The sequence below is a fragment of the Chanodichthys erythropterus genome, chromosome 7 (genome assembly GCF_024489055.1).
Source record: "Chanodichthys erythropterus isolate Z2021 chromosome 7, ASM2448905v1, whole genome shotgun sequence".
Taxonomy (NCBI): domain Eukaryota; kingdom Metazoa; phylum Chordata; class Actinopteri; order Cypriniformes; family Xenocyprididae; genus Chanodichthys; species Chanodichthys erythropterus.
In genome coordinates, this window is record NC_090227.1 from 10,245,230 (window position 1) to 10,270,827 (window position 25,598).

The window sequence follows — 25,598 nt, forward strand, 5'->3', positions numbered from 1 at the left end:
AAGGTAATTGTCACTTTATCTCACAATTATTTTTTTCTCAGAATTGTGTTATTAATTTGCAATCACGAGTTACAAAGTTTAGAACTGCAAAATATAAACCCACAGTTTGGAGAAGTAAAGTCAGAATTACAAAAAACTTGCAATTGCGTGTTATAAAGTTGGAACTGTGAGACATTAACTTTTTTGTGAGAAAATGTCAGAATTGTCTACTTTTTTTTCTCAGAATTGGACTTTATAACTCATAATTGCAAAAAAGTTATCTCACTATTCTAAGAAAAAAAGTCATTGAGATATAAACTCACAATTCTGACTTTTTTTTTCTCGCAATTGTGACTTTACTTCTCAGAAATTGCAAGAAAATGTTACTTTTTAATCAAAATTGGATTTACTTGCAATTGCAAGTTTATATCACAATTCTGAGAAAAAGTCAGAATTTTGAAATATAAACTCACACTTCTGACTTTTCTTTTATTTAAGTTTATATCTCGTATCTCACAATTCTGACTTTTTCCTCGCAATTGTGACTTTTCTCAGAAATTGCAAGAAACTGTCAGAATTGTGAGTTGAATTTTTTTTCAGAATTGGATTTTATAACTTGCAATTGCAAGTTTATATCACAATTTCGAGATGTAAATGTGGTATTCTGACATTTTCTGGCAATTAGTTTATATCATGCAATTCTGACATTTTTCTTGCAATTGCAATTATTTCTCAGAAATAACACTTTGTTATTCTTCTAGTTATTTACCTAGTAGCTAATTAATCGGAAGTTTTGCACATTCACTGAAAATAGGGTAGATAATCGAGTGATTTATGGACTTTGTTATGGACTATGGATCAGTTCAATAGAACAATTCGTTTGAGAATCATGACTCTGATCTTCTGACCAGGAGTCAAACTTGCTTTAGAAAGACGATTTTCTCTGCTCTGTCTAATCTATAGTTGCTCTGAACTTTCATAGCATGTCTCTATATTTGAATATCTTTGAATAAAAGGAAAACGGCTCTATAATTATACCCATGACAGAAAGAGGGCGGGATGGAGAGAGAGTTGAACACTCTGGTTTTAATCTCTTTATAACACCCACCAACTAACTCTTGCAGACCACCCACCTCTGCTCCATGACTCACTATGAATACGCCAGCCAGCCAGAGACTCATAAAACACACTTACACACACACTTACACAGACTCTCTTTGTTTACACGAATCATAACAGTGCATTATTAAAATTCACAAACTGTTTTTAGTTTCCCAAATGTGTCTTTGAAAACAAAAGAGAATCACATTGTGAGATGAAAGAACAGAAGAGCCATCTTTAGAAACATCTTTATAAAGATTAGTACACAAAGAGTTGGCATTCACATATCAAATAATCAAATCACTTGAAAAAATATCTGAACTTAAGAACAGTAAAAGTGGTTTTTAGTTCTAAAGTGGTGCAAATTGTTCATCTGGAAGACAAATACTGCTTAAAATATATCCATACATAGAACATGGAGTCACAAACAGAAGAAACATTCTCTCTGGAGACACCATATGATATCAACATTCTGTCACATGACATTAACATTTACTATGCGTTGAATCACTCATCTGAGATCCTATTTATAATCAATATCCCATGAAGCTCCTGCTACAGACACAGAAGTCATGAAAGGCACCAAATCAAACTTGCATCTCATCTCATTTTTCCTATATTTATTTTTTGCTAACAATGTTGCGTGCGATGAGTTCTTTCATGATCTCGTTGGTTCCTCCATAGATGGGTTGGACTCTGGAGTCTGCAAAAGCCCTGAAAGAGAGAACACGAGACAGTCATTAAGTACTTTCTGCTGCATTGTATTTATGGGTCAAGAGAGAAAGTCTGGCTGAGTGAATCTCAAGAATGTCCAGGCTGTATTTCACCTCAAGAACAAAGAAAAAAGAAATACATTATATTAATTGAAGCTTATTTTTAAGACCATTAAGATACTTTACACTGTGACATTTTCATGGCATGCACATTTCCTCTCAAATTGTCATTATGGTAATGAGAATGTTTTCTCCTCTTCCATTATAATAATTTATCCAGACATGGAGCCTTTTTTATTTTGTAATTATTAATTATGATTCTCATGTGTATATGTGTGTGTGTGTGTGTGTGTGTGTGTATATATACACACACACACACACATACAATAAAAATCTATAATACAATGCTTTTTAAAATGTAAATCAACATAAGAAATACAGCAAATATCTACAAATACTTTGCAATTTAAAATTATAAAATTTAATTATAGATAATCTATTTTAAATATCTAAAAACTATATATATTATATATAATCATTCCAGGAGGTTCTGAAAGAAGCATTTCACACCTACACAAGGTACAACTGCTGCCAACAAAATATGCAAATATGTACTAGTCTGATTTCTGATAAGTCACTCTTGATAACTACATAGTCAAACTGTAGCTTCCATGGAAAGAGTATTTAAAAGTGTTTTTCACAATGCACAAAAGCATCTATATTAATGGCAGTTCAAATGAACCCATTTAAATAGAGTGAGATATTTGTAGTGGTGTGACAGTGCAGAGCTGAGAGAAACACACCCTCTGCTGGACATTATAATTACAGGAATTGGAGTTAAACAACTCAACATGCTATTTCAAACTGTGAAGCTATGGAGCCCCTAAAAAGACATGGTGATGGGAACAATATAAGGTGGGAGGAAAAATATTAACTCAATGCTTTTATGTTCTCTCGCAAATGTTTTGCGTTCCCCAGAGAAACTTTGCATTCGCTAGCAAACCTTTTTGCTCAAAAAGTTTTTTGCAGTTTATCAGGTTTATCAAAATTTTTTTTTTCCTCCCATCTCATATTTTTCCCCATCACCATGTCCCTTTAGGGGCTCCAGCTGTTAATATGATTTTCAGTGAATAACTACTTAAATTTGAAAATATCATATGACCGCTGAAGAGTAAGAATATAGTGCACAAGTTGAATAAACCACTTTTATGATTTTTTTTTTGTTTTGTTTTTTTTGTCACTGACAGCACCAGTTTCCATTCACTTTCATTGAATGGATAAGAGCAGCTTTGGGCATGTGATCAGCTAATGACAAAAAAAGGAAGGAAAGGAAAACCTTTTAAAGGGATAGTTCACCCAAAAATGGAAATTTGATGTTTATCTGCTTACCCCCAGCGCATCCAAGATGTAGGTGACTTTGTTTCTTCAGTAGAACACAAACGATGATTTTTAACTCCAACTGTTGCCGTCTCATTTCGTTTAGGAGTTATAGTTATTTATATGTATAAACACATAAAAAAATACCCACACCTGACTTTGATTGCATTTTTTTTGCCACTTATTATCAAAATTTTTACATTTGGCCAGTAGCATATAGCCAACGACCTATGATTTTCCTACAGTGGTTTCATCTTGATCGGACTAACAGTTTAGAAAATATTGGCAAAAGTTTGTTTTTTTTAATGCTAAGTCACAACATTTGCCAAATCATAAGTTGAAACCTAGCATATTTGGTATCATTGGGCTCAGCAAGGATTCAGGAATCCAAGGAGATGACTCCTGTGAAAAAAAAATAAAAAATTCAAATTAAAAATTCGGAAAGAACGCAGCGCCAGTTCAGTTTTTTATGTAAGTAGTATAGGGAAGGGTAGGACATACAGCGTAAGCTTTTTGAAGAATACGTAAAGCAGAAGCAAGTGCGAGGCGATCATTTGTGTTTATAAAGCATATACATTTGTATTTCTTTTCGACCAAAGAAAGAAAGACATGAACATCTTGGATGACATGGGGGTGAGTAAATTATCAGGAAAAATTTATTTGAAAATGGACTAATCCTTTAACGTAGAGCACCACAAATTGGACACAAGGTTATATCTCCGCAACGCTTTATCATATTCAGACCAAACTTGCAACATTTCATGCCAAGCGTAACCAGAGGCTACATGCTGCGTTTCGGCCAGTGCCATCTACTGGTCCGGAGATATGAAAAATGCCTATTTTTGCTTATAACTTCCGAATGGTTTGTCCAGAAATCATAAAAGTGGTCTCATCAGAATCAGGGAATCATGCCGAGTCGAGGGATATCCAATTTTTAGCCATTTAGAATTTTCGTATATAATGCTGTATTTTATGAATGCATTATCGTATCATTGCTCGGTATGGGTACCAAACTAGGTATGGGTCATCAGCACGATGCCCTGAAGGAGCCTGAGAAGTTTCAAGTCAGTACCACCTAGTGGTAAAATCAAATATTCAAATGCTTATAACTTTGGGTGTGGTCTACTTATTTTCATGGGTGTCATCTCCTTTGACTCCTGAATCCTTGCCGAGTCCAACAATACCAAACATGGTAAACAAGGTTTCGCCTTATGGTTTGTGCGACGTGGTGATTTAGCGCTTAAAAAACAAAACCACCGTAGGAAATACGGAACCTTAGCTGGTTAACTAAAAACTATTGCCAAAATGTCAAAATTTTGTCAAAATCAAATTTTTTATGTTGTCATACATATAAATGTTTCTAACTCCAAAACGAAATAAGATACTTTAACCAAATTTCACACACACACACACACACACACACACACACACACACACACACACACACACACACACACACACACACACACACACACACACACACACACACACACGTATGGGCTCACTCTGAGGACACATAAAAAAAGTGGTGGGATTGTGCCTCTTGGTGGCGCTACAACTGAACAAAAAATGAAATTGCCATTAATTACAATACAGTATTATTATATGAAATGCTATATTATATAAATGCATTGGTGTATCATTACGAAACTCATTATGTGTCATTGGCACACTGCTCTGAAGGTTCTCAAATGGTTTCAAGACAGCGCCACCTTGTGGCCAAACGTTGTAATAACATTTTTTAAAAATGCAAGTGGCCTTATATAAATGTGGCCTATTGTACTGAAACTGGTCTTAATTGATTCCGTGGGTCATGTTGAGAACATTAAAGGGTCATGAAACTCCAGAGCACATTTTTTGAGCTGTGAACAGATATGTATAGGCTGCACATCATTGAAAACACTAAAGGTACTCATTAATTTTATTCATAATTGGAAATTAGTTATTTTTGCATTTTTCAGAGCGATTTCTATCTTCCGGTTTGAAAAGCAAAGTCGGAGCAACGTCACAAAATCTGACGTCATCGTGTACCACCAGTTTTTTGCTGTAATCTACCAGCACGGAAAATATGTTTGCATAAGATCACATTACAGCGGAGAATTCAAATGTCACAAAAGTGCTGTTCATTCACCTCTGCGTTCGGACATGCGAACCGTGTGTATGTTTCCCCCAACACAGCAAGCACAGGAGTGTTGTTTGTATTTTGTCCGCGATGCGGTCGGAACTGAAGTTTGAATACGAACACATGTAAAATTCGATTGTTATGATATACAGGCGTGGAGCTCCGCGATGAGTTTAACAACACTAGCCACGTGGTTTATACAGAATAAAGTATCCGTTTTTAAAGTTTTTATGGACGTACTGTATTTCACACAAACATGAACCAGCACAGTGTATGCACACATATTTCATCAAATCTTCTTCAAGTGAAATATATGTGCAAACTGGACACTGATACGTGTATCTGAACGCGATGACATGATTATTCTGATGAACAAAAGACAGAGAATGGACAAAAATTAAACTATTTCTTTATTCTCTCTGTGTTAAACTACGTGTCATTTTTAATGAGACTGTGGTGCTCGTAAACGTAATGAAAGTATTATTAGCCCTTTTAAATATTCTTTCGCATTTCTCCCTTGTGCTTGGGAGTTTGTTGTCATTTTTTTTTTTATTTTGCAGAACAGTTAAATTACAATAATTCTTTTTGTTTTTATCATGAGCTGTTCACAAGTAAAGGTGCATTTTTCAATACATTTAATGCGTTTGAAAATGCTGAATTTTTTCCCTCTGACAACACAATTTACATTATTATACTTCAAGCAGGAAAATACAAAAATCTGTATAAGTAAAACTAACGTCCCTGCAGCTTGGACATTCTCATTTTTTACATTCATATATTATTTTTGTGTTTAATGGATTTTATTTGTGGGTGAACTGCAGTGTGAAATCACTGTAACAGAACAAACACTGCATTCTGGTTACAAGGCCAAAGTAGACAAAGCTGATGTTACTTAGTGACTGTTACTCACTTGGCTATTGGATACTCCCACATGTAGCCCCATCCTCCATGAAGCTGCAGGCACTGAGTGGCAACTCTATTCTGCAAATCTGAAGCCCTAAAGAGGAAAAAAATGCACATTCACAATTGGTATAACATCAGATGCTTTCTTAATTGCTGTTTTCTTAAATGCTGTGATCTTGCTGTGTGTTTATTTTTTTGTTATTGAGAGGGAAACGCGCAGCACATATTTACATATTCATCTAAGCAGCATGGGTGGTGTCAGGATGTTTGGTAGCACTATACCGCTGCTTGCGTATTTCAAACTTTTTTTAAGTGGAGGACAAAAAAAGATCTTTGCTATGAGTATATCGGGGCCTTAATATAAACTACAGATCATTAAATACCATTAAAGTGTCTGTATAATGTGTAGTGTTCTTAACGTCACATTTAGTGTTGTCAAAAGTACTGACTTCGACACAAAGTCGATACTGAAATTTAAAAAATGTGACGTTTTGAGCAGTGTTGAGTGGATTCGTAAACACCTCTGATTGGCCATTCTGTTCACGTGTTCAACATGTCTGTGATTGACTACAATGTCAATAGTGTAGCGCTCAGCTCACACAGAAGTCACTTTCAAACCAAGCAGCTTTCTAAAATTTAAGCTGCGAATTCGCATTAACAACTTGAAGCCATTGTGAAATTTCGCCCTGATGCAAAATTCCTGATCATGCAGATTCCTATTGAAATGACTGAAAAATTAATCAAACAACGTTAAATGTGACAGTATGATGTGACAAAGCCTTGTTTGTTGAAATAACATTACTTGGGGAGTACAAAAGCTTTCAAAGCTTCATTAAGCAGTGTTTCAAAAGTATTTTTACTCAAAAAGAGACTCACCAGTATTTGGCCATAGATGCTGTATTTGAGTCCATCTTCTTCTCACTGTGGAGCTGAAGGCAGCTATCAACGAAAGCTCGACCTACACAGATGTCCGTCTTCAACTCAGCCAGTTTATGCTGAACCACCTGAAAGACAGACAGTCACATATAGTTCTGATGATGATGATGTGGTGTTATTATTGCAAACCTGATTTAGACCTCACTAATTCTACTCATCTATATGCACAAATGAACAACATAATGGAGCTTATTTAATTTCTCTGAGCATCTGTCTCAAACTGCCGGCAGGATGGAGGGATACAGTTACAAAGTGAGTGTGTGGCTGTGACCTTACGCGAGGTTAAAAGCAGACTAAACAAATGAGGACACTAATTACGAGGATCTGGCACAGAAACTCAATAGAACCGAAAGGGTTTTTAAAGGGGTCATACCATGAAAAATCAAATTTTCCTTTTTTTGAGATAAGAGAGCTCATAATACTGTGAAAATAATTCCTTTCCTGCTTCCAGTTTGTCAAAGAAGAAACTCTGAGAAACTTCTCATCATATTTTGAGAGTTTTCTTGGCCTTCCAGTCCTTTTCCATTCCATTTAGGTTTAAGAGAGCCGGTTCCTGCTATTGCTCAAGTGTAAGGGGAGGTCAGTATATACTTGCCACTTTAGCCAATTGAAGCCATTTTTTCTTTTTTATATATATATATATATATATATATATATATATATATATATATATATATATATATATATATATATATATATATATATATATATATTAATTACATACAAATTTCCTGTATTTTCTGGTTAAATTCTAATAAAGAGACTGAGTACAGGTGCTGGTCATATAATTAGAATATCATCAAAAAGTTGATTTATTTCACTAATTCCATTCAAAAAGTGAAACTTGTACATTATATTCATTCATTACACACAGACTGATATATTTCAAATGTTTATTTCTTTTAATGTTGATGATTATAACTGATAGCTAAGGAAAATCCCAAATTCAGTATCTCAGAAAATTAGAATATTACTTAAGACCAATACAAAGAAAGTATTTTTAGAAATCTTGGCCAACTGAAAAGTATGAACATGAAAAGTATGAGCATGTACAGCACTCAATACTTAGTTAGGGGCTCCTTTTGCCTGAATTACTGCAGCAATGCGGCGTGGCATTGAGTCGATCAGTCTGTGGCACTGCTCAGGTCTTATGAGAGCCCAGGTTGCTCTGATAGTGGCCTTCAGCTCTTCTGCATTGTTGGGTCTGGTATCGCATCTTCCTCTTCACAATACCCCATAGATTTTCTATGGGGTTAAGGTCAGGCGAGTTTGCTGGCCAATTAAGAACAGGGATACCATGGTCCTTAAACCAGGCACTGGTAGCTTTGGCACTGTGTGCAGGTGCAAGTCCTTTTGGAAAATGAAATCTGCATCTCCATAAAGTTGGTCAGCAGCAGGAAGCATGAAGTGCTCTAAAACTTCCTTGTATACAGCTGTGTTGACCTTGGACCTCAGAAAACACAGTGAAGCATCACCAGCAGATGACATGGCACCCCAAACCATTACTGACTGTGGAAACTTTACACTGGACCTCAAGCAACGTGGATTGTGTGCCTCTCCTCTCTTCCTCCAGACTCTGGGACCCTGATTTCCAAAGGAAATGCAAAATTTTACATAACTTTGGACCACTCAGCAGCAGTCCAGTCCTTTTTGTCTTTAGGCGCTTCTGACGCTGTCTGTTGTTCAAGAGTGGCTTGACACAAGGAATGCGACAGCTGAAACCCATTCTTGCATACATCTATGCGTAGTGGTTCTTGAAGCACTAAGTCCAGCTTCAGTCCACTCTTTGTGAATCTCCCCCACATTTTTTAATGGGTTTTGTTTCACAATCCTCTCCAGGGTGCGGTTATCCCTATTGCTTGTACACTTTTTTTCTACCACATCTTTTCCTTCCCTTCGCCTCTCTATTAATGTGTTTGGACACAGAGCTCTGTGAACAGCCAGCCTTTTTTGAAATGACCTTTTGTGTCTTGCCCTCCTTGTGCAAGGTGTCAATGGTCGTCTTTTCAAGTCAGCAGTCTTCCCCATGATTGTGTAGCCTACAGAACTAGACTGGGAGACCATTTAAAGGCCTTTGCAGGTGTTTTGAGTTAATTAGCTGATTAGAGTGTGGCACCAGGTGTCTTCAATATTGAACCTTTTCACAATATTCTAATTTTCTGAGATACTGAATTTGGGATTTTCCTTAGTTGTCAGTTATAATCATCAAAATTTAAAAGAAATAAACATTTGAAATATATCAGTCTGTGTGTAATGAATGAATATAATATACAAGTTTCACTTTTTGAATGGAATTAGTGAAATAAATCAACTTTTTGATGATATTCTAATTATATGACCAGCACCTGTATATGTCTATATCACCATGGGAATTAATGAGTAATATCTGGATTTACCATTTGATTCATTCTATTATTTATATTACTCATTTATGAAAAAGACTTCAGATGCAAAAGCCTCCAAGTCTGTCTGACGTTTTTCTTTAAAATTAGGATTTTTAGCATTCTGGTACTTCTTTTGGTGTTGTCTTCACATCTACAGCTGGTGGAAAAGAATTCAACGGATGGGACTCGGGCAAAAATCATATTTATGTAAGAACTAATGTATTAAAGATTTATTAACATTACTGTCGTATGAAGCAGGGTGTGGCTGAAAGCTGTTGGAGCAGAACGAGGCTGCTCGAGAGCAGTGGAGCTTTTATTATGCCGCAGACGACCACTTCTGCTTCTTCTGGTCATACGTTTGTGGGGTGGTGCAGTGCTGTTTTTTCATATTAGATACATTTGTGTGTTGAAAGTTATTTTAATGCTACTCTGTGCATATGTTCTCGGCGGCTATTATGAGACACTTGTTGTAATCTGCAGTTAGCTAGTTCGATATTAGGCATGGTAAAACATGGTAATCATGGTAAATCAAGAAAACGAGATTTAAACAGTAAGATTTACTGTGTTGAGCTAAATAACAATGATTCGTTTTCTGCTGATGAATGTCTCCAAACAGTTGCTCCCCCGTTTAATAAAAACACATAATATATTTAAGCGTCTTTGGTGTTTCCATGGTTTCTACAAAATAAACCGGAAATGGAGGGTAACGTGGGTATGATGTCATTGATAGGTGACGCACGGACATGGTCTGTGTCCTGGTTAACATTGTTCTAGTGGTTTTTGGATATTTTAATCCAAAAATCGTACATATTGCGCCTTTAATATTTACCTGCAGGTCAGCGATGGTCCTGCCAAATGCCTTCCGCTGCATCACATAGTTCCTTGTCTCTTCAAACATGAACTCACTGCTGGCCAGGCCCATGACTGCTACAACAAGTCGTTCCTGCAGAATGACAGAGAACTGAAATCTCTCCCGGTTATATAATGGTGTGTCTGCCTTTTTGTAGAGCTGTTTAAATTCGCAAAATCTTATTCCCTTCATATTCTGATGTCTTCTACTGACAATTCAATCAATATTACAAAATATCTTCATAGACGGATGCAATAATAGAGGGGGAATTGATTGGGTGCTGAAGTTAGAAGGAGGGGGGGACCAACTCTAATTATACAAATAATACTCACTTATACCCTTTACATTCTTCTACAAAAGCAGCACAGAGCTTATAAACACTACTTACAGAGGTAGGATGAAACAAAAATATCATCAAAACTTCTGAAGGCAGTCAGCTCCCTTCAGAGCTAGACAGCAGAAGATTTGTGCTCTCACTGTTATACCTGTGGCAGCTCGTTCATCAGATAATAAAATCCTTTGTTGACCTGACCTAACAAAGCTTCAGCGGGCAAACGCACGTCCTCAAAAAACAGCTCAGCTGTATCCTGCACAGAAACAGAGACACAAAACATTTACCTATATAGTGTTTAAATAACTCTTACATAAGACAGCAAATCATATGCATTTAAAACAGATCTTATGTATATGGAAGGCTTCAGGGGCACCTGAGCTTTAAGTCCGAGTTTCTCCAGCTTTCGGCCCTTTTGGAATCCCTTAGTTCCGGCATCAACCAGAAACAGACTGATTCCATGAGCTGCTGTCTTCGCCTCACGGTTAGTCACGGCTACTACAATCACTACATCACTCATCCAACCGTTTGAGATGAACACCTGAAAGAAAGTGACAGAAATAGAAGACTGTGTTTTAACAAAACCTGATGGAAAATTCATGAATATTCATAACAACCAACAAACTAATCCGCAGAAGATTCACTCTGCAAAAGCTGTTCATGTTTAAACCCCTCGCAGCTTAATATAATAAAAAAAGCAGTAGTTCACTCGAAAATGAAAATTATGAGAGAACTCAAAATGTTCTTGTTAGTCTAAGAACAGTTTTTATTAAAACCAAACTGCCAAACGACTCGTTTTGTACTCCCATCTCTTTCTTAGGTGACAGAGATGAAAACATCAGCACAAGACTGCCTGTATAGACAGATCAATGCTTATTTCATCAATGCAGATTTTGGCCACCCACTGGCACATGTTAGTGTAGAGAGAGATAACACTTGGAATAAAAAATAGATTTAGATGTAATCTAAGTTTCAAATGTTTTGCAGTTCTTAGCTGTGGAAGAACAATGTAGCTGCACAATTTCTGAAGGATTCTAACATTTGGAAAGTGGCTGTTTATTTTCAACAAAATACCTGATCATGTCAGTTGGGCATAATTAATTATGTTACAACAGGATATAAGCTTTGCAAAAACAATTTTAGTGAAAGATGGACACAGCCCTTAATGCTGCAACACGTAAACCATGTTAAATCTAAGGCCCCTTAGATCTTCCAGTTTCTCTCTTTTTACTTTTCCACAAAGTACAAACTAAAACATCTGGTGATGCCGCATTCAGCCGCACTCAATGCCACTGAGTAACCCTCCCGGAGGAAGTGTAATATGGGTAATACTGATATTTTTAAATGTAAATTAAAAATCCGCTTATGTAATCTGGCATTTATTTAGCATCTAATTATTTTCTGATTCTAGTATACCATTTGTTTTATTTATTATCATCATCATTTACAGTACCTGTCAAAAATTGGAAACATTATTTTTGATATGTAAACAAAGAACACTTCTGTGCGCTGGCGTCCTCCCACAGGTTAAGAGATTTTAAACAAACACTGTTAATACACATGCAGTTAACCAAATTAAACAATACACATTTTAATGTTATAAAAGTGTACACATCGAGAGAAATAAAAGCCAGATGTTCATGGTAACAACTTCTTTACCTTGAGCAAACACTGCTAATACACATATACATTTGTTAATAAGGTTAATAAAATGAAAACATGCATGTTTTAATGTTATTGAATAAAAAGAAGCGATCCACTCGCAACCCTCTGCTCATCATGACAGTACCTGGATCAGTGAGCTGCATCTCGGGCCGATGGCGTCACTTCCAGGGAGGCATCTTGTACACGCCCCCGTCCCATGACTCCACCCCCCACGTCAAAACAGTGCCACAAAGCGAGACGTGCAGAAAAATAAAGCGCAAAGGGAAAACGGCATCGCAAGCTCAAACTAGACTGACACACAAAATAAAAGCAGCGTTGCAAATAAATTAATAGATATGACCATGGAAAAAATGTACTGCAAAATCATTGCTTTTCATTTATGTTTTGCAATTCTTTACTTTTGTTTGCAAAACTTCATTTTTTTTTCTCCCAATACTTTATTTTCTTTTGCAATTCTTTATTTTTGTTTGCAAAAAGCACATTTATTTTCCTCAATACTTTAATTTTCGTTTGCAAAACTTTATTTTCTTTTGCAAAACTTTATTTTTTTGCATATATGTGTGGAATTATTTTGACTCCATAATTATTATTATTTTGATGCACCATACTTCCTGCTGGCAGCAGGTGGTGCTTTGACCATAACTAAATATTGCCATGTTGATGTCATCAGGTCAGGACTATTATGAAACATGCGAGGTTTGGAGTAGATTGGAAATTATATGCCTGACCTACAACAACTTCCTGTTTTGTGGCGTTAAAGGTGCACTATGTAATATTTTCTGTCCACTAGAGGTCGCTAGAGACCTATTCAAAACAAAGGCATAGCTTGATGACGCCAAGTTTGAGCGTGAAATCTTGGAACATGTGGTCTTCACCTCAACAGCCGGTGGAAAATAATCAGGACAGGACTCGAGAAGAAATCATGTTCATGGATGTGATTATTAACGTTACTGTAGCATGAAGCAGAGCAGGATCGAGTGTTGTGGGAGCTGAACGAGGCCGCTGGAGCGCCTCACGAACAGTGGAACTTTTATAACGCCACAGTCGCCAGCACCGCTTCTTGTCATGAGAATGAGGCAACGCAGCTCTGTTTCTCATATTAGATACATTTGAGTGTGTTAAAAATGTTATAACGTTACTCTGTGCGTTCACTCGGTGGCTGCTGTTAGACACTTGTTTCACACTGCAGTAAGCTAGAATGATTTTAGAATATAATATTAAATATTGGATGGCTTGTGTTGATAAATGCCATGCAATTAATTTTAAAATGTATTGTATGATGGAGAAAATTATGTATTACTGTTAATAAAAATAAAGCTGCATCTGATTTTGCTATGTTAGCTATTTGACAAAATAGTGTTTTTCTCTGAGGCATGGTAAAGCATGGTACTCGCAAAAAATCAAGAAAACTAGATTTAAATAATAAGACTGAACGTGCTGAGCTATATAACAATAATTAGTTTTCTGTCTATAAATATATCAAAAGAGTTGTTCCCTTGTCTATTAAAACGTGTAATATATTAAAGCGTCTTTGGTGTTTCCATGGTTTCTACAAAATAAAACCAGAAACCGAGGGTAACGTGGGTATGACGCAATTGAGAGGTGACTCCTCACACGTCCTGGAGCCTTGGTTAAAATTGCAACTTTCTCAAGATTTACAAATAGTTGCAAACATTTGGGATGTTGTAAGTAGTCAAGTGAACAAAATATATAACACTGGCCTAGTGGTTTTTGGATATTTTAGTGCAAAATTCTTACATATTGCACCATTAATCACATACTTTAGCACTTAGCCAAGTGTTGCATGATTTAGCCGGTTTCTAACATGTTTGGTACTTCATGGCATATACAATTGCATTACAGTGTAAAGCATGCCATTTCCTGTTGCCAGCAGGTGGCGCTATGACAAAAAAAAACATTGGTGCTCAGGCCCTAAATATATTCAAATAATTTAATTTGTAATAAAATGTTGCAGTATTACTGTTTTTACTGTATTTTTGAAGAAATAAAAGCAGCCTTGGAGAGCGGAGACTTCATTAAAAAAAAATTTAATGATTCAAAACTTTTAACAGGTATTGTTTTTCTATTTTATTTTGCTTTATAAACATTTTAATGTTTTATTATGAACTATTTTTGTATTATTTTAATTGCTTATACTTGTTTACACTTGCATTAGATTAGTTTGAAAGATGCTATTTAGATTGATTGATTGATTGATTGATTGGTTGGTTGATTGATTGATTGATTGATTGATTGATTGATTGATTGATTGATTGATTGATTGATTGATTGATTGATTGATTGATTGATTGATTTAAAAAATCTTTGCATCACTAGACATTGTTCATACCTTGCTTCCATTGAGAATCCAGTCAGTTCCATCTTTTTTCGCATACGTCTTCACTCCTTGTAGGTCACTTCATAGAGAAAATAGAACACTTGAACTGGGACGACTCAGTGAACAAAAGAATATATCACAGTATGACTCAGAAAGCATGAAAACACAATGCACACTGGGAGTCAGTGTCTTTGTATCTTTAAAAGTGAAATTCATTTGTTCAACCATCCAAGGGACTAAAGTGCCATTTATTCTTTAATGTTATGTCTGCACTGAATCCCACCTGCCGGCTGCAGGTTCCGTCATAGCGATGGCCCCAATGCATTTCCCAGCAGTCAACTGTGGAATATAGCGCTCGATCTGAGCCTTAGAGCCATAGTGACTGATATAAGGCATTACAATCTCAGAGTGGAGAGAGAACCCAGGACCACTGCAGTTACAGTACATTCTACAACACAAACAGAGCCAGAACACCTGCTACATTACAACACACACAGACACACAAAGCCAGGGGAAAAACTGAACTCTATACAGTCAGGGTGGTGCACCATTCAGAAGCGACTTGCATTTTAAATTCCAGTCCTTAAAGGATTAGTTCACTTTCAAATGAAAATTACCCCAAGCTTTAACCCTCTGGAGTCTGATTTGGGGCTTGGAGAAGTTTTGACATCCTTCATATAAAACAATATATTGATTTAGTTTTTGTAAGACACTTTTTGTCAAGAAACACAGTATGCATGGAGGCATGAATCATCATGAATAATGGGCAAAAGAATCACATAATAATGACCTGAAATGACTTGCATATTAAAGAGGCCTTTCAGTCAGGTAGGCTGTGAAAAAAACCCTCTGTAATAATGTCTCAGCTCATCATAAACAGCAATACTGTGAAATATTATTACAATTTAAAATAATGGTATTCTATATTATAAATATAATGTATTTCTGTGATGCAAAGTGTCTGAACAATTATATACCTCTATGGCATTTCATATAGGCTTTTAGCTTAAAAGCATGCACATTTGGAGATGGATTCTTATATAGTTATGTCAGTTTTCTATACTGAGAAGTAATATTTATTGTCATCACTATGAGTGCTGGATACTGTGTTTTCAATTCATACTTGCAGCCGGAGGGCGCTCTGTACACCTTTAGGCCACAAATTCATATAAAGAAGAAAAGGAACAAGGAACTAACGGCATGTCTTCTAGAGATCGCTAACCATGGCTTTAACATCCAAATAAACACTTTTCAAGACAATAAATAAACGATTGAGACAATGCATACAAGTATTGACTCTGAATTTGCGTCTGAATAGCGCTGACTCCGTAGGTGTGGCCGCATTAGCGGGTAATGAGCTGGTAATGAGCGGACCTTCTTCTTTCTGATGAACATAATCAGAGAAATATTAATAAATATCCTGATGCATTCAAGCTTTATAATGGCAGTGAACAGGGGTCATGAGTATGAGCTGAAGAAAATGCATCCATCCACATCCATCTATCATAAACGTGTACTACACACGGCTCTGGGGAGTTAATAAATGCCTTCTGAAGTGAAGTCCAGAGCCATATGGAGTACACGTTTATGAATGATGGATGGATGAGGATGGAAGCACTTTCTTCAGCTCATACTCATTGATCCCACTCTCTGCCATTATAAAGCTCGGATACGTCAGGATATTTATTAATATTTCTTCGATTGTGTTCATCAGAAAGAAGAAAGTCATATACACCTAGGATGGCTTGAGGGTGAGTAAAGCTTGGGGTAATTTTCATTTGAAAGTGAACTAATCCTTTAATTTGAGGCAGTATGTATTCAATTCTAGTATATATTTTTAAAGAATAATATTTTTAATATAATTTACTTTCATTTATGTCAACATTTATTTGTATCTATTATTCAATATTCCCATTCTTATCTTTCTATATTCCTATCTATTATCACATTTTATTTAATATATTACTATTTTAAGGTTCTGGAATATAATATGGAGGACATTTTGTGGCGTTTGTGTTGTTTAGTGGTTTCTAGATTAAAATTTGTTTTGATAACTGTGGTAATTATTTAGATTTTTCTTTTTCTGTTTTAAAAACAGACGTAACATTTATCTATTTGGGGTGCTTATTTAGTAGACGACGAACACATGAAGCTTTGCATTGTGCTGCTTATATTTATTAAGCGTTAAAATCGCCCCTTCCCATGCCCAAAACAAGGCGTCTGTGGATGAGAGAACATTGTCCTGCACCACTTCACAGATTATGAGTGGAAGGAAGGAGAATTTTAGAACTGATATTTATGACACTATATTTAACAACAACAGCTCGTTCTGTGCATCATACATCATTACGCCATCCATGTCATTGCACATGCGCAGAAATTTCCAGTTTCAGTTTTCAGTCCGATCAAGTGTTGACATGACCTATTGAACTGTTTTGTAGTCTGATTACAAACAGCTATTTGAAATTCTGAATTTTGCCCAATCTACTATAGGTTCAGACAGGCAGGGAGCTACTGTTACAGGCAGGTGAGGGTGGGGCTACTCACTGCTCCTCCAACACGATAGCAGCGGACAGGAGGTCTCCTCCGATTCCTCCATGCTCCTCAGGTGTAAATATTCCCAGCAATCCGTGTTCTCCAGCCTTTTCCCAAACCTCTCTGCTGACCTCACCAGCCTTCTCCCACCTATAATCAAGTACATGCGCATACATTTAAGACTGTAGCACATTTTTTATCCTGTATCTATTACAAGAAGAGATGGTACGACAAAGACAAACTGGTGACTTACTGAGTGTGATATGGAACAACTTCCTCTTGAAAGAACCGCCGCACATTCTGACGGAACAGGTCGTGTTCCTCTGAGAAGATCCGTCTGGTGCCGATGTCCATCAGCGTTTTGGCCATGGGTGTTTCAGGTCGAAAAGGAGCTGTTGTTTTACCATGCTGGATCTCCGCATGCTGCATTCTGGGAATCAAATTAACACCTTAAAATAGACCAGGCTATAGTTCTTTAAATATTAGAAAGATATTACATATTAGAAATATATTTTTACCTCTGATTTAATAATATGTTCAACCACTTTCACATTCCATTGTATTTATGTGGTACTCCAAGGTAGTTTAACAAAAACAACAGTCCATACAGAATACTTTTACTTTTAGTACTTTTTTTTTTTTTTTGTTAGTATAACATTCCTCAAAAAGTTCTATTAATTTACATTCTAATTTCACTGTGAAAAACGCATAGGAAAAACCAGTGTCATTTGAAAATGCACATATTAACACTTTTATTCAGTGGTGTATAAAGTACTCGAAAACAATACTTGAGTAAAAGTATAGATATCTTACCAGAAAATGACTTTGGTAGAAGTTAAAGTCACTGTTTAGAACGTTACTTGAGTAAAAGTTTTAAAGTATGTGATATTTTTTGTACTCAAGCAAGTAAAGTATTTTTTGATATTAAACGTACTTAAGTATTGAAAGTAAAAGTACAAGTAAATGTAAAATACAAAAGGAGCAAAAAATATTATTAAAATTTTTCTATACACAGTTTGAGCAGCGAGACTGTGTTCAGTTTTAACTCTTTCTTACATTTTGTTTCTTTGAATTAAAAAAATGGCTAAATGTTCATTGTAATTTTTAAATATAAAAAATACTAATATATGAATTATACATTGATCATTCATGTCAAATCATAGTGCATTATAACTAATGTAAGAGACAACTTTAAAATTTAAAAAAGTAAATGTTATTATGTAAATGTTATGTAACCTTATTTAATGTTACAAGCCTCTTAAAGTGTTATCATTTAATATAAATCCAAACAGTCATGCTTAAAAATTATCATCTTTACACACAAAGGCATAGCCTAAGTCTACTATATGTATACTTCACACATTATTTGACTCTATTTTAGAAAACTTGATTATCTAATCAAAATATGTGTTAAAGTGCTGATAAAAAAGAACTGAAATAGAATACATTTCTGATTTATGTTTCTGTCGCTGCATGATGAGGATACAGTTTAAATGTGCAACTTCGCTGGATAATGAATGCATAACAGCGAACAAATGGATATAAACTAATGAATGGTAACAATCGTGAGATTAAACAGCTGGTGTTTTTGTCACATTGTTTTAACCGCTTGAGGTAACTACTAATGTTAGCATCCTCTCAGCCTCGTCAGTAAACATACTGTTCTCCACTAATGCAGCATCTAGTCAAAAAACTATTAGTTTATAATGATATGAAAACATGTACAGTAGTGTACACTGTATAACATACCGTTTTGTTGTCCATTTTAAATCAGTTTTTAAAGTGTCCCACTCTGCGCAGCATGCAGCCCCACGTCACATGTCAAAACAAACTCTACAAGGCATCAGTGATAGTTTTTATTTCGCTTCTAGAGGTCGCTCTGGTACTGTATAATGACAGCACACTCTTCTCAGCTGCTCCAACAACGGATGCAACCCAGAAAATGAAACCAACCACAGTTGTGCGAGCACGTGTTTGCACATGCTTGCTTGCACTTTATTTTGTAGTAAGTAACGAAAATGCTTTGGGAAAATTTATCGGAGTAAAAGTATACATTTTATTTAGGAAATGTAGTGGAGTAAAAGTAAAACTTGACAGAAATATAAAAACTCAAGTAAAGTACAGATTCTCCCAAAAAATACTTAAGTACTATAATGTAAAATATCATTACTTCGTTAAATTACACCACCGCTTTTATTAACCTTTTTTGTTTGAAAAGACATTTTTAACCATTCATAATGTGATGTTACAACCAATGGTGTTGAAAAAAAATCACAACAGTAAATGTGTTTTATGTTGTTGTTCACTAGTAACATTTTTTTAATTAAAAACAAATAAATACAGTGCATTCTAAAATTGATGGACCTTTTTCAAATTAGTTTTGACTGCATTTTAGTCTATTATTTAAACATGAGACTATTATTTAAACATGTTGCTCTGGAATTATATTTACTGTGAAAAGTGATACATCTGAAATTAATGTTTCATTTTATTCAAGTGGGTGTTAAAAATTAAATTAATACGAAATAAATATTTCCAGATAATAATTTTTTAAAAATTTGCTTCGACATTAGTGGCAAAAGCCAATTTAACAAGTAATTTTGGTGTGAACATTAGGTAAAAATTTACAACAGCGCATAAAAATGTGGTCATGACACATGTCACAAACAAACAAAAACCCCAGCCAAGCTAATGTAAATCCACTCTCTGTCAGTAGATGGCGCTTATGGAACAGCACAAATAGAGCTGTGACCCCAGTAACCTCAGTAAACAAAGCAGTAAACGGTCCTGCATTCACGAGGAGAAAGAGCAGGTTTGTTTGTTTGATTTAGTTTCCACGCTCATATATTTATAAATGCAATTGTAATAAACAAAAGTTGTTTTATTCCATGTTTCTTCAAGAAGGTGAGTGAAGACGATTTGTATCCTGTCATAGAAGATCATTGTTTTCAAATAACCTTAATTAACAAAAGTTAGTTACATAAGATAGTTTCACTGATTTTTTATGATGAGAATGTACTGCAATCCTATGCATTAGTATATCTGAGATCACCTTCAGTTGCTAAATGTAAACAGATTTTACATTTACAGATGTTCATGACTGCTAAAACATGGACAACACAAACACACAATCAAAGCTTTTGTTGCTACTAGTTGCTTCTTCACTCAGCATGTTAAGACGCACATGAATAAGTGATTATTTCTCATACCATAAATTACTTTTAATATTTCTCTGTTTTGTAGTAATCAAGAGAAGTGTTATCATCGCTGAAGAAATGGCAGATTTTAATCCCCAGACACCGAGCAGGTCAAGTCCTGAAGAAATAAGACCATAGACATCATTTTTGTGACTGAACTAGCAAGGAGCTGTTGGAGCCAATGAGAAAGCTGGTAAGTTCAAGTAAAGTTTGGCACATTCGGTTGGACCAACATGGTCATGTGCATCTATAAATGTAAAATCTGCTTACATTTAGCAAATGAAGATGATCTCAGACATACTAATGCATAGAATTACTTTCTCATCATAATAAAAAAACAGTGAAACTTTTTTAATAGATACTTGTATTCTATTTGCTCTTTATAAGTGGAATGTAAACCTGAGTAAACACCACAACTTTAATGATTATTTCTAAGTTTACTGAGCGATGTAAACTACTGTCACCCACATCACACCATTGCTCTAACCGACGTTAATACCAGAAGAATCCTTTCAGCGTAGCAGATATTCGCAAGCGTCTGGAGCCAACTTATGTAAGTAAAGCAAAACATTTCTGTTTTTTTTTTTCTTTTTCTTATTTGATTTTGTAAGGATATCTTAATGAAGAAAATGTAGGGCAACATGTGTTTTTTTGTTAAGCACACTGATCTGAGAAATGTGATTTTATTCCTACATGCATGTGAATAAACTAGCAGTAGCTTTATCTACGATTAGTAAACCTTTACAATCTTTCTTTATTTCAAGGTTGAACTGGATGATTACTGAGGAATGAACTTCACTTAAGGTAACTTCAGTTGAGTTGAAATGCAAGTTGTGTGATGTCTCCTCAGATAACTGGACACAGACTTGACTCTCTTTTCTACATCCACTGGTTATACACTTGTGTGTCTTTGGTTTTCTAGGTTTGTACAAAGTACCATATCACTGAAAACGGCACGCGTCAAGATTTCAGAGACTCTGCGTGACATTTTAAATGTTTATGATTTAAGTAATGTTATTTATGTATTATAATTTATATAATTAAAATGTAAGTAAATGTTTTGGCTGGGTATCAAATTTAAATGAAAATGTATGAACAATATGGTAAATTTATAAACGGGACTCGGCCGTTTCTGGCGCGCTGTGCGCATTTGCGACGGCCCTATAACGGCTTGATTGCGGCAGTGTCGGCATGGTAACGGCTGAGGAAATGCTAGTTATTTGGTCAACCCTGCTAAATTAAGTTGCTTTACAATATAAAATAACAAGTACACTACTTTACTAGTTCAAACTTACTTTTTTTTCAGTAAAGTTATAGTAACAACACCTACCAGTTTTTGTTTTCCTATATTTAATTATAAAATGATTACGTTGTTGTTTAGACGTAAAAAGAACCTTTTTGTGAATTATTAATTTATGCATTTCATAACTAAATATGGAAAAACAAACTGTTTCTGTATAGACAAAACATTAAAGAAAATGAAATGTATATGGAAGAAACTGTTGATGAAAACAATAAATAAAACAATGGCACTCACCTAGACATAGTCACAGTAAACGTCTGTTTACTCCGCAAATAAACATTTTTCGTCGCAGGAGAAAAACTCCTAAGTATCTTCAATGCAAACATGCTGAAGTGTACGTGCTCGACTCAAACGGTCTTCTGTCTACTCAATCTGTGAACTTTAACGTTACTCTAATTACAGAAAAAACCTGGCTGCAGACAAGATGCAATCTCAGCCGCGCATGCGCACTAAGACAAGATGCACTCAGCCGCGCATGTGCAGCTGTATATATATATATATATATATATATATATATATATATATATATATATATATATATATATATATATATATATATATATATATATATATACACACACATACACACACACTACCGCTCAAAAGTTTGTGATCTGTAAGATTTTCATTTATTTAAATTTTTATATTTGATGAAAAGTACAGATGCCAAAAATACAGTATTGTGAAATATTTTTGCAATTAAAAATAAGTTTTGTATTGTAATATATTTTTAAAAAATGTATTTATTTGTCATGCAAAGCTGGATTTTCATAGACCACTGTTCAGTGTCACATGATCTGTCAGAAATCATTCTAATATGCTGATTAATCATCAATGTTGGAAACAACTTAATTCTTTTTATAGCCTGTTATAAATGTATTCTAAAAATTCTGTTAAAAATAAAAAAGAACAGAATTTATTCATATTAAATTCTTTTAAAAAGTCTAGAAAAATGTCTTTACTTATAAGTAAGATTTAAACAAATGAGCACATACCCTGAATACAAATACAAATTTTTCAACAAAAAAAATAAAAAGATTATACTAAACCTTTGAAGTGTAGTTGAAAGTATTAAAATAGAAAACTTTTCATCAAATGATCAAATAAATATAGCCTTCATGAGCATAAGAAGAAAAAAAGTTCATTTATATTGCTGCTCAAGTTCAGTATATATATATATATATATATAGAGAGAGAGAGAGAGAGAGAGAGAGATTTATACATAACTCGAAGTCTGGAATCTGAGGGTGCAAAAACAATCAAAATATTGAGAAAAATCACCTTTAAAGATGTCGAAATTAACTTTATAATGAATTAAATAATAGCTTAACAAGTCAGCCACATTGCTACTGCTACGGTCACATTCAATGTTAATATTCAATGTTAATATACTTCCAAATACACCAGAAAAAAAAAAAAAAAAACAGTTGGTGGTTGAGTTTTGTAAATGCATTGTAAAAAAATAAGTTAAATTAAAGCTGCAGGCAGCAATGAAAGGGCCCTCGCACCCGGGCTCACCACCACCCATTGGCTTTAGGAAAACAGTGAACAGTGGTCGACATGCATGTAAGTGAATGAATACAGGAGAATTATGCCAGTCATTTCGAAATGCCACACTTCCTGCTGCTAATAGGTGGCGTTTTGACCATAACCAAATATTGCGATATAGATGTGTTCAGGCCAGGACTGTTATCAAACATGTGAAGTTTGGAGCAGATTGGACATCATGCCTGAGTTACAACAACTTCCTGTTTCATGGCGTTAATCGCATACATTAGCACTTAGCCAAGTGTTGCATGATTTAACATGTTTCTAGTATGTTTGGTCATTTGTGGCATATTGAAATGTGGTTCTGGGAGGGAATTAAAGTGTAAAGCATGCCATTTCCTGTTGCCAGCAGGTGGCGCTATGACTAACTGAATATTGGCATATAGATATGTTAAGGCCAGGACTCTTCACACATGTGAAGTTTGGAGCAGATCGGACATTGTATGCCTGAGTTACAACAACTTCCTTTTTCATGGCAAAACATCAGACTTTGTCATGCCACCACAGACACGCCCTTCAGCGAAAACTAGATCTTCGCAATTTAACATCTCAAAGGCCTTTAGATTAGACTGACCAAATATGATGTTGATCTGATTAAAGCTGTAGGAGGAGTTTGTTAAAGTACAACATGTGGAAATGGCAAAAACTGCCAAAATATCTCACTTCCTGTTGGGTTTACAAACACCATCGGTGCTCGGGCCCTAAATATGTTATATAGAAAATATATAGAAAAACATTCCATGAAAAAAAGAAATGGACAATTTTTTTTTTAATCTTGTGTGTGACAAAAGATTGCTGCGAGGTGGATGTTGTCCACCACATTCTCTACAAATGTATGCATGTCCTGCATAAATGTAAAGACAAACATCAGTGGCTCTACAAGATCGTCCTCTATACACTCTGCACTGCAGTACTGGTCCAAGGCCTCAATGGCTTCTTCATGCTCCATGCACAGTATACGAGGAAGCTGAACTGAGCCAAGAAGATCACCAAGCACCACTGACTGGCAATCTTAAGATACGTCATGATACGCACCTAAGAAAAAACAATGCAACAGAGCATAATTAAAAATATGCTGAAAAACAATGGCTGCAACACCTCTAATAAAACTTTTCGTGGAGCCACCTGCTTCTCTGGTGCAGACTCAGGGGTGAAACCATTCATTTCATCTTCCTAAAAAACATATGAAGACTGAATGTGAACCAGTTATCTTTAGTACTACCTTTTTAAAAAGTAACATACTTTTTCTGAGGAGCTGGAACAATGAAAAAGGTACGAGTTACCTGTACGTGGAAAGGGTTTTCCTGTTAGTGGAAAAGGTTTTCCTGTTAGTGGAAAAAATACAGCACAAGTTTAGCTAGTATATGATAACATGTCATTTTAAACCTCATGATTTCAAAGTATATGCTTTTACCTGAGAAATTTGTTCAAACTTCCTCTTTTGCAACTTAAATACAGGCTGTGGATCACCTCTCAAGGCTTTGGACTCTTCTGCATAATGGGCAAACAGTTTTCCATGTCTGGAAAATAGAGATTAAAGATTGAATATTGCATAGTTCCTTATTCATGAAAGCTTTAAGTATTCAAAACCCCCCCCCAAAAAAACAATTCTTTACCAATCCTGTCCGAAGTTCTCCATTAACATGATGCACCACCATTTCCTCAACTCTGCCATTTCCAGCTGCTCAAAACACAAGTTTATGCCCTTTGTAAGTTACACTGTCTCTAAGTTACTGAAAGCTATAATATTACTTACAATTGTGTAGTCAAATGGGGCATCCAGCACAATATACAATGCAGACTATAAATGAAAGACAAGTTAGTATTAGGGCAAAATAAATATATTATTAACCACCAACATATTGTACACCTTACCATCAACCTGAATATGCCACATTCGTTTCCATATGGCTGTCCTTGAAAACCCTTAAATATAATGAAAGGGGGGAATAAGCACAATTTCATAAACAGACTGACGGATAGATAGACAGACAGAAAGATAGACAGCAACCTGTAAATCAAGGCCTGTTCTTCTGCCGATTTTCCGGGTATTATCCTGTATGCAATATCCCTGTCAAGAATGCAATGGACAAATACATGTAACACTGTACATGTATTCTGCATACATCAATATCTACAACAGTGTCTCTCAAATGGGGGCCTGTTTCAGATACACTGGACATTCATAATCTCGGTGTAATTTTTTGTTTGTTTTTCTGCATTCACAATCACCACCGAAACAGTGATAAAGCCAAAATTAAAATAGATTAAGCCAGAATTAAATACAGAACCCCAGTATGAGAAACCTGTGCATGA

At 35.3% G+C, this 25,598-nt stretch overlaps 1 protein-coding gene across 1 annotated transcript; it reads right to left on the minus strand.

Moving 5' to 3' along the window:
• Positions 1–1,586: 1,586 nt before the first annotated feature.
• LOC137022600 (long-chain specific acyl-CoA dehydrogenase, mitochondrial-like) lies at positions 1,587–22,074 on the minus strand. The gene is made up of 11 exons (XM_067389005.1): positions 21,969–22,074; positions 17,488–17,664; positions 17,247–17,384; positions 14,983–15,147; positions 14,712–14,778; positions 11,073–11,237; positions 10,851–10,952; positions 10,345–10,458; positions 7,072–7,199; positions 6,203–6,289; positions 1,587–1,794 (listed from the first exon to the last, which is right to left on the minus strand). The coding sequence occupies exons 1-11, from the start codon at positions 22,058–22,060 to the stop codon at positions 1,701–1,703; spliced, it is 1,329 nt and encodes a 442-aa protein (XP_067245106.1). The 5' UTR covers positions 22,061–22,074; the 3' UTR covers positions 1,587–1,700.
• Between the last annotated feature and the right edge of the window lie 3,524 nt (positions 22,075–25,598).

What these genes read in the sequence shown, in the direction of transcription:
- LOC137022600 (XM_067389005.1), bottom strand. Translation starts at nt 22,060, where the DNA reads ATGTTTGCATTGAAGATACTTAGGAGTTTTTCTCCTGCGACGAAAAAT. An exon ending in GCTATCGTGTTGGAGGAGCA is followed by an intron (nt 15,148 to 17,246) that starts GTGAGTAGCCCC and finishes TTTGTGTTGTAG; the next exon opens with AATGTACTGTAACTGCAGTG. An exon ending in GGATTCTCAATGGAAGCAAG is followed by an intron (nt 11,238 to 14,711) that starts GTATGAACAATG and finishes ACTTTCTTTCAG; the next exon opens with GTGTTCATCTCAAACGGTTG.